General features: G+C 50.1%; 1 protein-coding gene across 1 annotated transcript; it reads left to right on the top strand.

Moving 5' to 3' along the window:
• Positions 1-3950: 3950 nt before the first annotated feature.
• TEX29 (testis expressed 29) lies at positions 3951-17148 on the top strand. Its single transcript, XM_053564114.1, has 6 exons — positions 3951-4116; positions 4993-5057; positions 5416-5575; positions 14642-14711; positions 15704-15858; positions 17015-17148. The coding sequence occupies exons 1-6, from the start codon at positions 3951-3953 to the stop codon at positions 17053-17055; spliced, it is 657 nt and encodes a 218-aa protein (XP_053420089.1). The 3' UTR covers positions 17056-17148.
• The last annotated feature ends 216 nt before the right edge of the window (positions 17149-17364 follow it).

Below are 17364 nucleotides of genomic sequence, written 5' to 3'. Positions count from 1 at the left end.
GCAAGTTGGTACGGACGCATTAGAACAGAGGTTGGTATGATCCAGGGAACACATTCGGCTCTCATGAGAGCTAATTTTCTGCTGCTGTGACAAATTACACAGACTTTATGCTCAAGACAGCGTCCCCTCATTAGCTCTCTGTTTCCCTGGGTCAGAAGTCCAGACGTGGGGCTGTGGGCGCCCTGCCTGGGGTCTCCCAGCTGGGGACTTTCTGGGCAGAGCTTGGAGGCCTCCCCCTGGCTCATGGTGGCTGGGAGAGCCAAGCTCCTAGCGGCTGTAGGATGGGGGCCCGTTTTCTTGCTACCTGCCAGGTCTGCTTCACTCTGGACACACTGGCCTTGGTCATTCCATTGTAGAACCAGCCTCATCCCAGGGCCTTTGCACACACTACCCCTTCAGCCTCAGAGGCTGTCCCTTCCCCAGTGACAACAGGGAGCTCGCCCCCGGCCTGAATGCTCTCTACCCAACACTCTGCCTTATTTTTCTCCATAGCATGTGTCTGATCTGACAAGCCGGTCTTTCTGTTGGGCGGTTAGGGGCTTTATCTGTTTTGTTCACTGTGGTGTCCACTAAAGCTCAACACAAACTACATCCCAAGGATGAGCCATGGCAGGAAGGCAGGGGCAGTACTCACACCCATCATCCAGCTGTGATTGGTGGGCTGCAGGGATGAGTGTCCCATGGGGAAGGTGAGGCTGAGCTCGCGGTGTCCCAAGTGCAGGCTTGTCCTTGGAACTGCTGCCCCATGCTAGTTAATCTGAGTGCCCCTGTCCTCTGTCCACTGTGCAGCCAGAAGAAGTGGACACTTATGTCGCTCTGAGTGACCTCACAAGGCTATGTGAGGTCACAGTGCTGGGGCCAGCGGCTCCAGCCCCACACTCCACTGGCCTGACTGTGGACAGGAGAAGGTGACTAGTAGTGTGTTTTATAGAAAAGTCATTCTCCCCTTGGAGCAGAACCAAGAGGGTGGGAGGCTGAGGGTCCAGGGACATGGCGGGCAGGTAAGTTCCCAAGAGGCCCTCCTTGTGGGCAGGAGTAGCTCCCTGCAGGGCCCACCATCCCTGGTGGACGTCCATGGGGTCCTGCTGGGCTGAAGGCTTCTGTTTTCTAGGCTTGCTTGACCACTTCGACCACCCGTTAGCTGCCACCATGAAATATGAACCAGAAATCAAAAAGTCCCCACCACACCTCCTGAAGAAATTCGCAGGTGAGGTAGCAAAGACCACTTGGGGTGGTGTTGGCTGTTAGCTCAAGGTGCCAGATCCTCTGGCTGGAGGAAGGCCAAAGACCTTTGTGTTTATAAATAACCTGGGGAAACACTGTTTTTCTTAAATTTCATTTCAAAAAACCACCTGAACCTGAAGTTTTCTAAGTTAACAATTAAGAACTATATTTAACTACTGCTATGTTTAGGGGTCAAAGGCATTTTCTCTCTGAGGAGCCAACACACCCCTTGGTTACCCCACGACTTGTACTGGAGAGTCCCTCTTTCATTACAGAAAAGCACCCTCACCAGTGAAGCTCCCTGTCCCATTTCTGTCTGGGTGTCAGACGCACCCCTGGGATCGTCAGAGTGCATGGACAATGTGGTTGTGTTGACTCTGAAATCAGGCCAAGGGACGTTCCGGAAGTGAGCGCTCCCAGGTGCTGGGCTGCTGCTTCTATGCTGCTCACCTGAGCTTGTACCCACACTACTTTGGTAATAAACCAACTACAAGAAGACGTGAGGAAGAGAAAAGGTTTTCTTTTTTTGTTGCTTTTGCTTAGAAGGCAGATGAGGGGAGTGTTTCCAGGCTGGCCCAGATGTCCAGAGTTACTGCGCAGCTGCCTCCTCCCCAGGGCCCAGCTGCCTGTGGAGGCCTCTGAGGCTCTGGTGCCACTAGTGCTGTCACCCTGGGGGCAGGCGCCTTCTAGGGTAGGAGGAAGACCCCAAAGGGGTGTCTGATTTTAGCCCCAGAAGGAACAAGATAGGCACCTGGGGACCCGAGGGAGAAGCAGAGGTTGCAAGGCAGCTCCTCTTGTCTCTGGTCCCCTGGTGGCTGGGGCGGAGGCAGGGAGCGAAGGTCCCCCTCTAGCTCTCCTGGGCAGCCCTCCTGGTCTCTGCCCCAGGACAGGGGCTGCTGGGGGCCCTCGATTGCCCGGGCTGCCTGGGGCTGTTGGAGGCTGGGGCCCTCCCTTAGGCACGTGGGGCCAGGTGGAGCCGTTCCGGGGTGCCAGGGCATGGCCGTGTTGCCTCTGGGGGCACTGCTGTATGCCCCACGCTTGGAGTGTGAAGAGGACAGGGCTGTCTTTACTCCTTTGTAGACTGCCATGCAGCTGTCTCCTTGAGTATTTTGTTGGTTTTGTTGATTTAGGCTTGTTGGGAAACTGAAATGACAAGGCTGGTTTTGCCCCGTTTTTGAGCCAGCTTAGGTATTGCTGTAGGGCCCTGGCATCTGGGTGGAGAAGACAGAGGCAGCCAGGGAATGTCAGGGCACAGCCAGCCTGCAAGGGCCTGTTCCTGTAGCTCAGAGCTGCCCTCCACTCAGCCCTGGCCGCAATGGCAGGCTCTGCGGGTTAAGGTGGCAGATGAGCACTTTATGGGTGAAGGACGATGGCAGGTGGCTTGCTTATATGGACACCCCTCTTCCCCGGGCCTTCACTGGGGCATCCAGCTTTGGTCAGTGGCTCTCCCTTTGTCAGCATTTGTGTATCATCTGTCTATTGTCCGTTGGTCTAAAATTAACGTCAATCCCCTCACAAAAGTTGCCATGAAAATGAAATAAAATAGTTCCTGCAGCTGCACCTGTAAGCTGTAAAGTGCAGTGTGCACCTGCGTGTTCTTCTGGGAGTGGAAAAAGTCAGGACTCAAGATCCAGCTGTCCCTGCTCTTGCCGCAGGCGGGGAAGGGCCTGGCGGGGGACTGACCCTCCATGTTCTCTGTGCTACGAGACCTTGTGGCTCCACGACCTTGTGGCTCCACGGTCTGCGCCCTCCAGCCTGAGCTCTCCGCGCCCTAGTTCAAGGATGGAAGTGCCCTAGGACCCCAAATGGCGTGGCCTGGGCCACCTTGCAAACCCGCGGCCTCCTCACTTCTCCTTGTTTGGTTTCTCAAACTCCAGGAGAACTGGGGGCTTTTGTCTCAGACAACTTGATATAGTTTAAAGCGCAAAGTATCAAGGAAAGGGGTCTCTGGCTGTAGAGAGAATGGCGTCTTCTTCGTGCTCCCTGGGACAGAGGTGCCAAGACACACTGCAGGTATGCAGTGACAGCTCGCTGCAAGGCCCGCCATGCGCTGGCCCTCTGGAGCCAGGGAGCTGTCAGTGCTGGAGGTGTGTGTGCCCAACGCACGAGTTCAGTTCTGCATTTAGTCCCAGCCCCCCCTTCTCCAGAGCCGGAGAGCACAGTGGCCCCCGGACTGCAGCAGGCACTGCCAGCCCCGCTTCTGTGTGGCTGGGCGGAGCTCGTCTTCCGCCCCGCCCGCTCTTCTTCCTCCCCGCCCTGCTCTGACCTAGCTTGGTGCGGTGGACCAAAGGACCCTCTGAGGACACCTTGCTGGAGCCAGATGTCCGGGCTGCATTCTGGGCACGTGGGCAGGGCTGCATCCTTCACTTCCCTCCCTCCTCGGCGGGGTGGGCCCACATCCTGGCCCCCATCGCGAAGTGACCTGCTGCGCCCTGCCTGCAGCAGGCTGGGGACCCTGCTCACCCCGACCTCAGGCCTTTCTTGAGGAGCCGGATGGGTGTGAGGACGGACACATGTCTGCAACACTCCTGGGGAGTGGATTTTGCTCCGAGACGCTGGAGGGGCTGGATTGGAGTGGGCACTGGCGGGATTAAGCACTGGAGGTCGGCGTGGGGGCACCGGAGTTTTTAAACAGGATGGGGAACCCGTTACTGTTTGGAATTCCATATTAAAACCATTACAGTGGGGAAGAGTGTGCAAATGTCTAGCGAGGTCCTGACACCGTGATGGGAATGGAGCTGAGGCGGGCAGGGAGCGAGACAAGGCTGCATGGGGGCAGTGGCCCTGACTGCCCCTCTGGGAGCATATGCGGAGGCTGCGCCTGGGCCTTACTAGACCCCAGTTCTGCCACACCTGAGGCCTGTGATCCTGGATCCTGCCTGCATCTGCCGGGTGGGTGGAAGAGTCTCCTCCAGAGGCAGCCAGGGGCTTGCAAGTGTTTGCAGCTGTGACGGCCACCATTAGTATCACTACCCCAGACTTGGGGTGCTGGCTGAACTCTGACTTCTCCAGAGTGTGGTGCTGGTGCCCACCCGGAGCTGCCTTCAGGAGGGGGCCACTGTAGCTTCCATGAGACCCCTGAGGTGGGCCCCTTGCCTGGACACTTTGCATCCAGCACACAGGGCCTCTGTGCAGAGCCAGGCCCAGGAGCACAGATCTCTCCATCCCGGGGCCTCGGGAACCCAGCTGTGCCTAGGTGAGGGCCTGCCCCCACTGCAGGGTCTTTCTGAGGTTCCCCCCACCCCCACTAGTACAGGAGGGCAAGTAGAGCCACACTCCTGAGGAGAGGGCAGTGGTGCAGGTGAATGGGTGTGTCCTGCCCCACCCCAGCCTTGGTGGTTTGCAACTTAGAGTGGGGCTTCTGGGGACATCGGGGACTGCTGGAGACCCTTAGTCTGAAAGGCAAAATTAACCTAAAGAGAGCAAAAGGGATCCCTTGAGTGTCACCTCCCTGCCATCCCTTAGTGACAGGATAGAGCAGGGGTCCTCAAACTGCGGCCTGCGGGCCACACGAGTTAGTATGATTGTATTTGTTCCTGTTTTGTTTTTTTTACTTCAAAATAAGATATGTGCAGTGTGCATAGGAATTTGTTCATAGTTTTTATTTTTTAAACTATAGTCCAGCCCTCCAACGGTCTGAGGGACAATGAATTGGCCCCCTGTTTAAAAAGTTTGAGGACGCCTGGGTTAGAGACTCCAACAGCTTGGCAGTTGCCTCAGGAGAGGTTTCTGCTGGCTGTACCTCCCAGTGGCCCCCCTCCCCTCCAGGGGTGCGGGGGCCTCTCCTCACCTGGCGTAGCTTGCTCACTGTGGCCCCACGCTGGGCCCCCGAGGTGGGTTGAGGGAGCCTTTTAGGCCTTGTCCTTTGCCGGGAGGGGGCCTTTTTTATTTCTTGAAGGGTTGAAACTGGCATTAAATTTGTGTCCCTTGGATTCAACTTTTAATTTCTGAGCTAGTGTACAGTCTGTGCTGGTGATTCTACCTCTGGGGCTGCATGTGAGATGTGTGATGTCCTCGTGGCTAGAGGACCCTGTATTGTTCTGTGTAATTAACGTGACTTTATTTTGTTCAGAAAGTTAATTCATTCTAGATCTCAGTTTCAAAGAGACATTTGTAAGATACAGAATTTTAAAAGTAGCAAAACCCCCACAGGCAGCACAGAGGCCCCAGCCCTCCTTCGCGTGACCACAGAGCCCTGTGTTTGGTGGTGACAATTCTCCGCCTGTCTGTGCTTTTGCAGTGTGTGATATTCCTCTGTATGACATCTGTGACTACAACGTCTCCAGGGACCGATGCAAGGAGCTTGGCTGCTGCTTTTACAAAGGCGTCTGCTATGAGAAGGCAGTTCCCAGTAAGTACCGGCAATGCTGCTCGTGGTGCGGCCATGATGGCTGGGACTGCACTGTCCACCATTCACCACCCCTGCCTCTTCTCCTTCTGGGGTCCAGGCTTGCTGGAAACACCTGCTATGGCTCTTTGATATTAGAGGGGACAGGAATGACCTGGTCTCTGGGGGTAAGGTGTGTGCAGAGGCTGGATTGGGGAGCCAGGGCTGCAGAAACAGCTGCTGGCCAGGACTCCGTGAGGACAACTGAGCCTCTCAGCCTGGCTGGGGACCCTCCCTAGGCTGCATCAGCACGAACCAGGCCTGTATGGCTGGAGGCAGCGGGGAAGGAGAAGGTGCAGGTAGGCAGTGTGTGGGGGGGTTTGCTGCCTCCCCAGCTCTGGGGACTTTTGAAAGAACCACTCTGAGCTGCAGAAAGAGCTCAGAGAGAAGTGGGTGGGAGTAAGGAGAACCAGGTGCACTTGTGAAGGGATGTTTGAATTTGGACTCCTGGATGGGTCCTCACAGGTGATTACCTTGCCTTCTGAACTTCTGGAATTTTCTGAATTACTATTTCCAAACCTTCCTAAAAGTCCACTTAAAGAACAATGCATTTCCTTGCCCTGTTTATGGCCCTTTTGGAAATGAGGGCGAATGGGCCTTAGCACCATCTGGGCAGACAGCAACTTGGAAAGGAGCTATGTGCGATGTCACCCCCTCACCCCCAGCAGGAGCAAAGTGAGGCCCCTGAGGATGGAAAGTGCTGGACCTCCCTTCTTGCGCCAGGGGAGGAATCTGTCTTGTTTAATGGTGAAGATTTGTCACCTAACCAAAAGAAGATACATTTTGGCTTTTCAAAAAGAGGCAGTAAGAAGTCACGATGCGCACTGTCAATAGTCAGAAAGACTTTCTGATGATGATGTCTGCTCAGATCTTGGTTTTAGAAGACTTGGGACCAGACTCTGCTTCAGGAGACCCCAGTATTCCTAGGATCCAGCACCCTCCCCTGCCTGCAGGGGAAGCCATTGGAAGTTATCTTATTTTTTTGGTTGTTATTTTTCTTGAGATAAAATTCTCATACCATAAAATGAACTGGCTTTTTGTCTACTCACAAAATTGTACAACCATCACCACTCTTTAATCCTAGAACATTTTTAGCCCCCACCCCATCAAATCTCATACCCCTTTGCAGGCAGTCCCATCATCCCCACCCACCCAGAGAGACAGGGGCTGGACAGTTTGTATAAACAGACCACACAATAGGCTTCTTTCACTGTTGTAGTTTTAAAGGTTCATCCATGTCATAGCAGGTATTAATACTTCATTTACTTTTTATGGTTGACTAATATTCCATTATATGATTACGCCATGTGTTGTCTTTCCATTGCTCAGTTGATAGACACTTGAGTTGTTTCCACTATTTGGCTACTATGAATAAGGTATAAGTTTTTATGTGAAACATGTTTTCATTTCTCTTGGCTATCTACCTAGGTGGGAGATTTCTGGGTCACGTATTGAGTCTATATTTGATTTTTAAACTATTTTCCAAGATGGTTGCACCATTTTATGGTCCCTCCAACAATGAATGAGAATTCTAATTTCTCTGTATCATCATCAACACTTGTTGCTGTCATTTTGGGTACAGCGTGATAAGGGTGTGAAGTTGTATCTCTTTCTGGTGATGATTTGTATTGTCCTAATGAATGACGGGGAGCATCTTTGCATCAGCTTATTGGCTAGTTATATATTTCTCTGGGGAAAAGTTTATTCAAATCCTTTGTCCAGTTTTCAGTTGGGTTAACTGGTTCACTGTCTCTTTGCTACGGGGTTGTAAGAGCTCTTTCTACATTCTGGATATTAGACCCTTATCACACAACGATTTGAAAATGCTTTCTCTTCCCCTCTTCGTTGTCTCTGTGCTTTCTTGGTAGTGTTGGTGGAAGCACAACCATCTTTATTTTAATGATGTCATTGTATCTGTTTTCCCTTTGCTGGTGCTTTGGTGTCATATCTAAGACGTCATTGCCTAATCCAAGGTCACGGAGAGTTGGACCGGTGACATCTGCTACGAGTTTTATAGTTATACCTCTGATATCTATGGCTGTGATCCATTTTGTGTGTGGTACAGGGACGGTATTCATTCTTTTGCAGGTGCATATTTAGTTTTCCCAGCAGCATTTCTTGAAAGGACTATCTCTCCCCCCATTGAATCAGCAGCCTGATTGAAAATCAATTGTCCATAAAAGGGACAATTTATTTCTAGACCCTCCATCCTGTTCCATTGATCTGTATGTCTGCACTTAGCCAGTCAGTACCCCATAGTTTTGATTACTATAGCTTTGCAGTACATTTTGAAATCAGGAAATGTGAGTCCTTTACTTTTGTTGTTTTTCAGGATTGTTTTTGGCTATTGTGGGTCCCTTACATTTCCACATCAATTTTAGTACCAGCTTGTCAATTTCTGCAAAAAGAAAAAGCCACCTGGTATTTTGACAGGTATTGTGTTGGATCTGAAGATAATCTGCCATCTCAAGAGTATTGAGTCTTCTGTTCCATGAATAAAGGATGTCTTTCCATTTGCTTAATGGAAAAGTCTTTGATTTCTTTCAGTAATATTTGGTAGTTTTCAATGTACCAATCTTGACCTTATTTTATCAAATTTATTCCTAAATATTTTACTCTTTTTATTATTATAAGCAGAATTATTTTTTTAATTTCAATTACCAATTGTTCATCCCTAGCATGATAGAATTCAATTGATTTTCATATACTGATCTTGTATCTGGCAATCTTATTAACTCACTTGTTAGTTCTATTACTTTCTTAAGTTGATTCCTAAGGATTTTCTACATATAAGGTCATCTACAAATAGAAACAGCTTACTTCTTCCTTTATAATCTGAAAGGCTTTCATCTCATTTTCTTGCCTACTTTCTCTGGCTAGGACCTCCAGGGACTGGCAGTTGTTAAGGGTAGGCATCCTTGTTACTGGTTTTAGGGGGAACCTTCCAGTGTTTCATCACGGTATGATGTTAACCATGGGTTTTACCAGATGCCACTTATCATGTTGAGGACATTTCCTTCTCTTCCTAGTTGGCTAGGTTTACCATGAATGGGTGTTAGGATTTATCAAATTCTTTTTCTGCATCTATCAAGCACCTTAACAGTGCTCTTGTTACTTCATATGGGTTTGACTCACCACTGTCTACTGTCCTTTAAATTCATCTCGAAAGACTCTCTGTGGTGTTTCTTGTGAGGAAGATTTGCAGTGAAGCATATTCTGACTTTTTAAAGTCTGAACTGTCTAAATTTATTTTTCACTGTTGAAAGATAGAATTGTTGGACATAAAATTGTTGGTTGACAGTCTTTCTGTCAGCACTTTAAAGGCTTTCTGCCGTCGCCTCCTGGCCTCCGTGGTTTGTGATGGGAAACTGCTGACGATCCCAGGGCTCCTTTGTACATAGTGTATGGGTTCTGACATACTGCTTTCAAGGTTCTCTTTTGTCTTTTGACAGTTCATCGTGTCTCTAGGAATGGATTTCTTTTTGTCCTTCTCAGAGTTCACTGTGCTCTTGGATACATGGATTAATGTTAATCAATGCGGGACGTTTGGGTAGCATTTGTTCACATGTTCCTGCCCCTTCATCTTTCCCCTCTCCCTCTGGAACTCCTATCATGTGTATTTGGTAAACTTCATGGTGTCCCACCCGTCTCTACTGCAAATTTTAAAAATGCATTATTATTGTACTTTATTTCATGTATTTTTAAATGCATGTTATTGTACTTTTAACTCCAGAATTTCTATTTGTTTTTTTGTTAAGTAATTTGTATTTTTTGTTGATATTCTATAATTGATGAAATATTATTCTCATGCTTTATTTCTTTAGACATAATTTCCTTTAGTTTTTTGAACGTAGTTTAAAATAGTTGATTTAATGTCTTTGTCTAGTGAGTTTAGTGTCTGATCTTCTTTAGGAATAGTTCTGTTGACAGCAGTTTCATGTTTATGGCCATACTTTGTCATTTCTCTGTTTTATGTCTCATATTTTTGTTGAATACTAGACATTTTAAGTAATATAACACGACAACTTCAAAATTAATCCTTTCACCTCCCTAGGCTATATTGTTGCTGTTTGCTATTGTGATTGATGACTTTTCTGAGCTAAATCTGTAAAGTCTGCATGTTTTTGTGGTGTATGAACACTGAATACTCTTTGGTTAACTTACTGGTTAACCAATGACTGGACAAAAATTTTCTTAGATATCTGAAAACATAAGCCTCTTAGACTTCGGGGCGGGGGGCGCTTTGTATGTCTGTGAGGGCACACTTCGGCTCTCAGCCAGATGGTTTCCAGCTCCGCTTTCATCTTCACTTCCTGCTGATGCACAGCCTCAAGGTCATCCAGAGGTGAGGGCTTGGACTTTACTAGGCATGCCCAGGCCTCTGGGCATGTCTGTGGCTCTTTAGATTGCCAGAAATATGTCCCAGCTTTTCAAAGCTCCCTACAGACATCGCACAAGATTCTTCTTTTAAGCTTTTTGGTTAGCCTTTTTATTTTTCCCCAATTGCTTATTCAACCACTTTAGACAGCCACGATTTTAAATAATTACCTCTAATTCAGTGGTTCTCAACCTGTGAGTTGCAACCCACAGGAACTGTATTAAAGGGCCGCTGCATTAGGAAGGTTGAGAAGGGAGTTCTTGCTAAATGATCTCAGGTCAAATAAAGACAGTGTTCCAGGGAAGCACCAGACGAATAAGGACAACTCTCAGGCAGTGGGGCTTGGAAGGAGCTCCAGCCCTGTTCTGCCCCACAGGTGGTTGCCAGGCTGTTCACCAGGATTACGGGCCGTTGATTTCTAAGGTTACCATGAAGCCAGAAGGTAGGCAGGACAGGTGTGGTCCGGGATGGTTAAAATGTCCAAACTTGCTGTTCCTACTGAGATTCAGCTGTTCATCTTGAAAAAATGACTTTCTGTAAGCTTTTGGTTAATTTCCAGACTTCTGAAAAGCTTTATCTGATAACTGTTGACAGAGTTGTTATAGCTTTTATGGAGGAGGGAATGGGGGTGGGGAGGTCCTGACCCTGCTGATCTTTCTGAAAGTTAACTCTGGGCTTTACTGAACCTCTAGTCCAGTTGTACACGATTGGATAGTGAGAGTTAAACAGGACGGGACAGGACAGGACAGGTACCTTTGCTGAAGGAGTCCCTTCTCCTCCTGCCTTGGTGTAAGCCCATGGCCTTTCCCTAGGGCATTACTTAGAGACATTTTTGAGTGCCAGGCCCTCTGGTGTTGAATGTTTTGTCGTATTGCTTCAGTCTACAGCTACTTTTCCAGGGCTGGTGACGGATACTCCTGAAGCTGAGGTCATGGCACTGGGTTGTGATTTAGCCATAATTTGTTGCTTTTACCTGTCCCTCCCCATCCTGGGATTGTGCCCCTGAAGAACTCCAGGCTCCTAAGCACTTATGCAGCTTAGTTTTCCTGAGAAGTTTATCATCTGGGGCTCCTAAGAGCAAGAGAAATAAGCATCCAAAAGATATTTAAGTTTGTTCTTTTAATTTTCTCCATACACAGATGTAGAAGATGTTCGAGCCCCAGGCCTTGCCCCAGGGCTAGCATGGTCTTTGGTATTTAGTGATCCTAGTTTCCTTATGTCCCAAAGAGACAGAGACCCAGTGTGGGAAAGTGGGTCATTGTAGGAGGATCTCTGCCCGGAGGGCAGCTCAGACCCAAGCTGCTCTGCTACTTTTTCAATGTGCCCATGTCCTGGCATCTTTTCACTGGAGTTTTATGCAGGTGATGGCCATTTTGTCAGTGTTGGTATGACTATTACTATACGTCTGTCACTCACGTGAGCAATGAGCCTCTTCACCTTCCTTACGCGTGTGAGGGACTTAGGAAGGCACGTGGGCTCTCCAGAAGGTTCCTGAACAGGGCTGCTTTGCAAGTGTGGGTGCTGTATTTGCATGGCAGCAACTTTAACCTTCTTTCCATCCCTCCAGTTCTAATAAATGGCACTGCGGCTACGCTTTTTCTTGACTTCTGACTTCTTTCCAGCTTGAGAGGCTGGGCCATCTGTGGGAAGAGTCTGGGCAGTGAGCCCTGCATTTGGGTTCTCACTGTGCCCTCGAATTGTGTTTCATTTTTTTGACATCTTTCTCTTTCAAAACGACAAATGAACCTTTGTGCTGTGCAAGTTGTAGTATTCAGTGACAGAGTATTACGAGTTCTTTGTGCACATAATTCCATGTTATGAAAACCTTTCACCAACTTCTTAAATGGGCTGGTTTGAAGTGCACATTGTGTTATGGCATAATCTGTATTATTAAGAGTATGAACTTGGGGAATTAGCATTAGATCTTTCAGAAAGAACTGGGAATTCAAAGAGAAAGACTTGCCTTCATTCTTCAGTCTTGATTTAGGGTACGTTATTTAACATGTCATTTCTTCTAAGTATTTGACTTCACTTTCTTCATGGGACTTGCTGAGATGATTTCAAAACTTTTGTTTAATGACATGTGGGGAGACTTCCCCCAAATTTTCCTTCAAGCAAACAATCCTTTCTTCAGTTGTTGCTATTTCTGGACAATCAGCCACAGCGTGTGGCTTATGATCTGTTGTGGTTTCTCACAGATAGTGTCACTGCACAGACACTGCCAGAGAGACAGACGGGTTCAGTCTCTCTCTTTAGGCTTGACACGGAGGACAAAAATTACAAGCACCTGCAAAGTGGCGCAAGCTCCACCCACTGGGACACTATAGCACCAACTAAATATTAGATGGGTCTCCGCAGGATTCATTCACGCATAGTTTTAAATTTATTCGATGAACTAAGACACAAAATCATAGTAAGCAGTGACCTCAGGGTCCCTCCCTGTCCCTTAAAAGGTCTCTCTCTCACCTTATTTGTTCATTACTGTTCACTTGACTCTTTGTTCCTGTCATTTGAGCTGCACTCTCTGGGCCAGCCTTGTCTTCAGTTTTCATCAATGTGTGAGAAACTACCCACAGGTCAGTGCAGCTAAGTGCGAGGCTTAGCAGGTGCTTTGGGCTTGGAAGTCCCAGGAGGCTGCTGTCACCTGAAGGTGTGGCTTCCAAGGCGCTAGGAAGCCTCTTCTCACTGTGAGGAGTGTGTCCCAGAGCAGTGGTCCACGAGAGGGCAGGGTAGCAGCTGATGTCTTTTCACTCAGGCTCCTTCCTTGGCAGAGGTCCTCCCTGTCACTGACACCACCCTGGAAGCTGGGATGGTGGCCCTGGGGAGAGACAGGCAGGCTCCCATCACCTTCCCTCCTCAGTGAGGAAGTGTCCATTAGAAAGTAACCATGTGAGGTCATGACCAGACGGACGGCAGACCCTTCCCTGGGCTTCCTGGTTTGTTCCTTGCTGTGGGCAGGAGCCTGTCATGCGATGAACTCAGCCACTGAGTGCCCACTGTATACTTCACCTTATTCACTGAGGTCACTTCATGTGGGAGGAATCAAGGACTTGGGGCGCTGTCATGAGCTGGTTGGCTTTAACCCCTTCTGTCTTATGACTTCAGTCCCACATACAGGGTCTGGGGAGCCTTATCCCTTCCTGGAGACCATGCAGATGAGTCTGGGGGGTGCAAGACCCATGAAACCTGCTCTTGACCCTTGGTGGTGGGTGGGACTGTGCCTGCCCAAAGGCTTTGCCAGAGTGCACATCACCAATACCAGCGTGACCTTAGGGGAAAAATGGCCTTTGTGGATGTAATTAGTTACTGTGAGGCCTCGTTGGAGTAGCGTGAACCCTTTGTCTGCTATGATTGGTGTCCTTATAAAAGGGAAGGAGATTCAAAGGTGGGGAACACAGGGAGCCGTGTGACACTGGAGATTGGCACGATGCAGCCACAGACTAAGCCCTGGGCTGTCAGGAAGCAGGGAAGCTTCCCGGGAGCCTGCAGAGAGCAGGGCCCTGCTGACAGCTGGTTTCCACTTGTGGCCTGCAGTCTGTGGGACAGGACCGTCTCTGCGGCTGCCTCGCAAATGGATGCACTGTGCAGGGAGGTGGCTCCTAATAGCGTCGCTGCTGTCAGAGGCTCCCGGAAGCAGGCGGAGAGGCAGCGCGAGGGAATGGGAGCTGGTGGTGCACGTGCAAGGCAGCCAGCATCTTTCTCTGAGGGTAAAGCGCAGTTAGAGGGGAGAAAAGCAGTGACCTCAGCAACACCACAGGAGTCACGTGCACAGACTACCTACGAGGCCTCTGTGAAGACCTTTACTTTACCATTAATTTTTTAAAAATCCTCCCATCAACTTGATGGCAGAATGTGGAAGGATGGAACTGGGGTAAGTTATTTGACCACAGGACTTGCCTGGGAGCAATGCCTGTGTGGAAATATCAGGGAGTGGTCCAGGGAGTTAGCCCTGAGATCCGCTGAGCCCCAGCAGCAGATGGAGGAAGCAATGTCAGGCCGGGCCTGGCTCGCCCTCTGTGCCCAGAGGCAGGCGCCACACGTCTCTGCACAGACAGGCCACGGTCCCCGGGGAGCCCCAGGGATAGGCTGAGCAGCCATCCCCAGTTCCTCCTCCCAGCTCTCCTGTCCCGGGGTGTGCAGAGAAGCTAAGACTGTGCGCTCACACGGCTTCTGCACAGGGAAATGTGGGGTGTAGTGGCCACCCCCATGTCATTTTGAAAGGCTCTGGTCACTTTGTGGGCTGGGTTTAGGGAGATACAAGCAGCTCAGGGAAGGCGGAGGCACCTTATTAAGTCAGAGAAGCTCAGTGAAGCCCAGGGGCATCTGTCTGTCATCCTCACGGCATTTTCCTTATGTTCAGTGTGGGGGACGAATTGATTTGGGTGTCGAGTGACTGTTTCCTGGGAATAGGGCAGGGTGTGCCACAGGAGGGGCAAGGGTGCCACTGTGTCTACCGTGCTCTTCAGAGGGCAGAGTGGTCACTGGAGTCCTCGAGACACTGTCCTGAGCTGCTTCTCATGCAGATGCTGAAACCTGAGTGTCTGGGGGAGGACAGGTGAGGCCGCTGGTCTGCTCTGGGGACAGTTAGCTTTCTCTTTTCCTTTTCCCAATGAAATTGGGTCCAAATGATATCAAATTAACTTGCTTTTCAGTTTATGTGCAAGTGTTCTCTGCCTTGATCGTGATCATCGCTGGGGCCTTTATCATCACCATCATCTACAGGTGGGTCACGTCTGTCCTTTCCTGTGGACACGCAGGCTCCCAGAGCGGGCCGGAGGGGGACACCCACTCTCTTGGCTTCCTCTGGGCTGGTGCTGCCGGACCAATCTGGAACAGCAGTCTGTACCTGGGCGCCGGGAGCTCGCCTGGCAGAGGGACCCCAGGGGTCATCTCTTGTTGGTGGAACCACAGCGATGCCAAATGAGTCCCTGACCTTCTAAGACAGTGTTCTTCAGACTTTTTATCTCATGGCTCACTTGAACCTATAGTTAAACTTCCATGGCACACTTAAATTTTGTTGATCAAAAAAAGAGCAAAAAAAGAATATACTTACTGTGCTCTGAACTTCTTTTGAAAATAATTTGATTAATGATCTTCAAAAATTTTCGTGGCACAACTAAGATCCTCTCATGGCTCAATGGTTGAAAATCACTGTTCTGAGTGCTCTTAGGTCAGTGATGGGATTCCGTCTTGGGAACTGAGGGGTCCTACATCTGTAGGGGGCAGCAGAGATCCAACTTGGCCCCCCCCATAGTCTCCGCAGCCCCAAAGTCTCTGGCCTGGGTCACGTGTGCAGAATCAGGGCTCTTCTCCTTCTCATTTAAAGGTGAGGAAATGCAGACCCCGGGCCATGGCAGTTGGTGGCTGCCCACAGGGCAGGGCCAAGCATCTTCGCACAAAAGCCCTCTCCTTGTGACATGTGCATAGCCTCTGAGATTATTGTCACTTTGTCCAACAAGCAAAGCCATTTTCCTCCTTGTGTGGTTCTGCGTGGTGTCCCGTGTGCGCATCCTCCCCTCCCAGGTGCTGGCTCTGGGGGCCCAGCTGCCCAGGGGCCTGTTTGGAACATGCGTAAGACACTGAGTTGTGAACCACGAGGGCACGCAATCACGTGCATGATCATGAGATCCCTTCCCAGAGAATGTCAGGCAGGCGGCTGGGAGAACCTTCTGCCTATTGTTTCTCTGTCGTGACGAGAACCCTCTTCCCCTCAGAGTGGTTCGAGAGAGCAGGAAAGAAAAGGAGTCTACGGAGGCTGCGCCCTCTGGCAAGACCAGTGAGAAAGACATGGCCCCGTCCAGCCCTCACTCGGAGATGAAGACAGGCACTCCGGACTCCACGAAGAAGAGCAGCGAGGCCCAGGAAGACGGTGAGATGTCCCCAGGATGGGCTGGGCGGGCACCACACGTCTCCTCCCAGACTTGACCCGTGGAAAGCCCTCGCAGCTCCGTGGACCCCTCCGTGAAAGTTATAACTGTTGCTTCGGTTTGGGCAAAGTTCTAATTTAAAAGAGCAGCTGTGCCAGGTAGCTCTGCTCTCAGGTGGGTGCCCTGCTCTAAGCTCTCATCCTCCCCTCCTGCCCTCCCATCATCCCGCCCTTCTGGCAGATAGGACAGCATGTCGGCAGAGGGCAGGTAGTGGGTCCAGCAATCAGGGGCTTCCTGCAAGGCCACGGCTGCTGTCTGTGCACCCAGACCTGATAGCCAGTGGCTGTGGTTGCAGGGGTGGACAGCAGCTCGGCATCTGCCTCTGGGTTGCAGGAAGCCCATTGCTCATGTGTTGACTGACCCATCAGGGGCCTCTGGAAGTTGCTTGTTGGTTTTCCTAGATCAACACCTTGCCAGGTTAGAGGAAGAAGCCTCTCAAATGATGAGGCTTGTCTTCAGAGACGTTAGTGAGGGAATGAATGGTTTCGCTGTACTGGGCAGTGGAGACAGGCAGGGACTGGCACCAGACTGGGCTCGGAGCACCTGGCCTCACCATGGCACGTCTGTGTGTGAGATGCCCTCGTGTGACGTGTGCCCCTTCATCAAGGACACTTTTTGTGTAGCAAGATGATGACACTCTTTTACTTTTTTTTTTTTTTTCAAGACAAGAGTCTCAGTTTGTTGCCCTTGGTAGAGTGCCACGGCATCACAGCTCACAGCAACCTCTAACCCCTGGGCTTAGGCAATTCTCTTGCCTCAGCCTCCCAAGTAGCTGGGACTATAGGCATCTGCCCATAATGCCCGGCTATTTTTTGTTGCAGTTTGGTCGGGGCCGGTTTCGAACCCACCCTCGGTACATGGGGCTGGCACCCCACCCATTCAGCCACAGGCGCCACCCGACTCTCATTTACTCTTAAAAGATACTGTCCCCCAGGAGCCCCAGAGCAGTCCAGCCGCCCGCCACCGCCAGCTGGTTACAAGTAAATGCTTCCCCGCTAGGCGTGTGGATGTGTCCAGGGGCCCTGCTGAGGTCTCCTTGGGATTGCTGCTAATTATTCCATTTGAAAACAAAACCCTTTTTCTTTTTTAAAAATCTAGCCACAGTGACAATAGCAGAAGAGGATGAAAACGAGGATTGAGATGAAGAAGAAGAGGTGAGGATGGCAGAAAGGCCCAGACGGGACGCAGGGCCAGTGAGCACTGCTCAGTCACCAACCACAGTGACTGCTGATGAGAAAAATAAAGGTATTTTGAAAATTGCCTCTTGTTTGGGGTCATTGTATTCTTTGCTGTACATTTATCCCCGGGGAGAGAAGGCCTTTGGGACAGGAGAAGGTGAACCGAGCTTAGGGCTCAGGGTCACATGCTCAGGCCTTCGCAGAGGCTCCTCTCAGCATGCAGACTGCACCCTCCAAGGTGCACACTCATGGATAATTCTAGATGTTGCC

This window comes from Nycticebus coucang, chromosome 15, assembly GCF_027406575.1.
Source record: "Nycticebus coucang isolate mNycCou1 chromosome 15, mNycCou1.pri, whole genome shotgun sequence".
Classification (NCBI taxonomy): domain Eukaryota; kingdom Metazoa; phylum Chordata; class Mammalia; order Primates; family Lorisidae; genus Nycticebus; species Nycticebus coucang.
The sequence above is the reverse complement of the archived record's forward strand: the minus strand, read 5'-3'. Positions and strand labels throughout refer to the sequence as shown.

Bases quoted from the DNA above. Each gene is read 5' to 3' on its own strand.
- TEX29 (XM_053564114.1), top strand. From the start codon at position 3,951: ATGGGAATGGAGCTGAGGCGGGCAGGGAGCGAGACAAGGCTGCATGGG. The intron at 14,712-15,703 runs GTGGGTCACGTC...TCTTCCCCTCAG, and splicing joins ATCATCACCATCATCTACAG to AGTGGTTCGAGAGAGCAGGA. The intron at 15,859-17,014 runs GTGAGATGTCCC...TTAAAAATCTAG, and splicing joins CAGCGAGGCCCAGGAAGACG to CCACAGTGACAATAGCAGAA.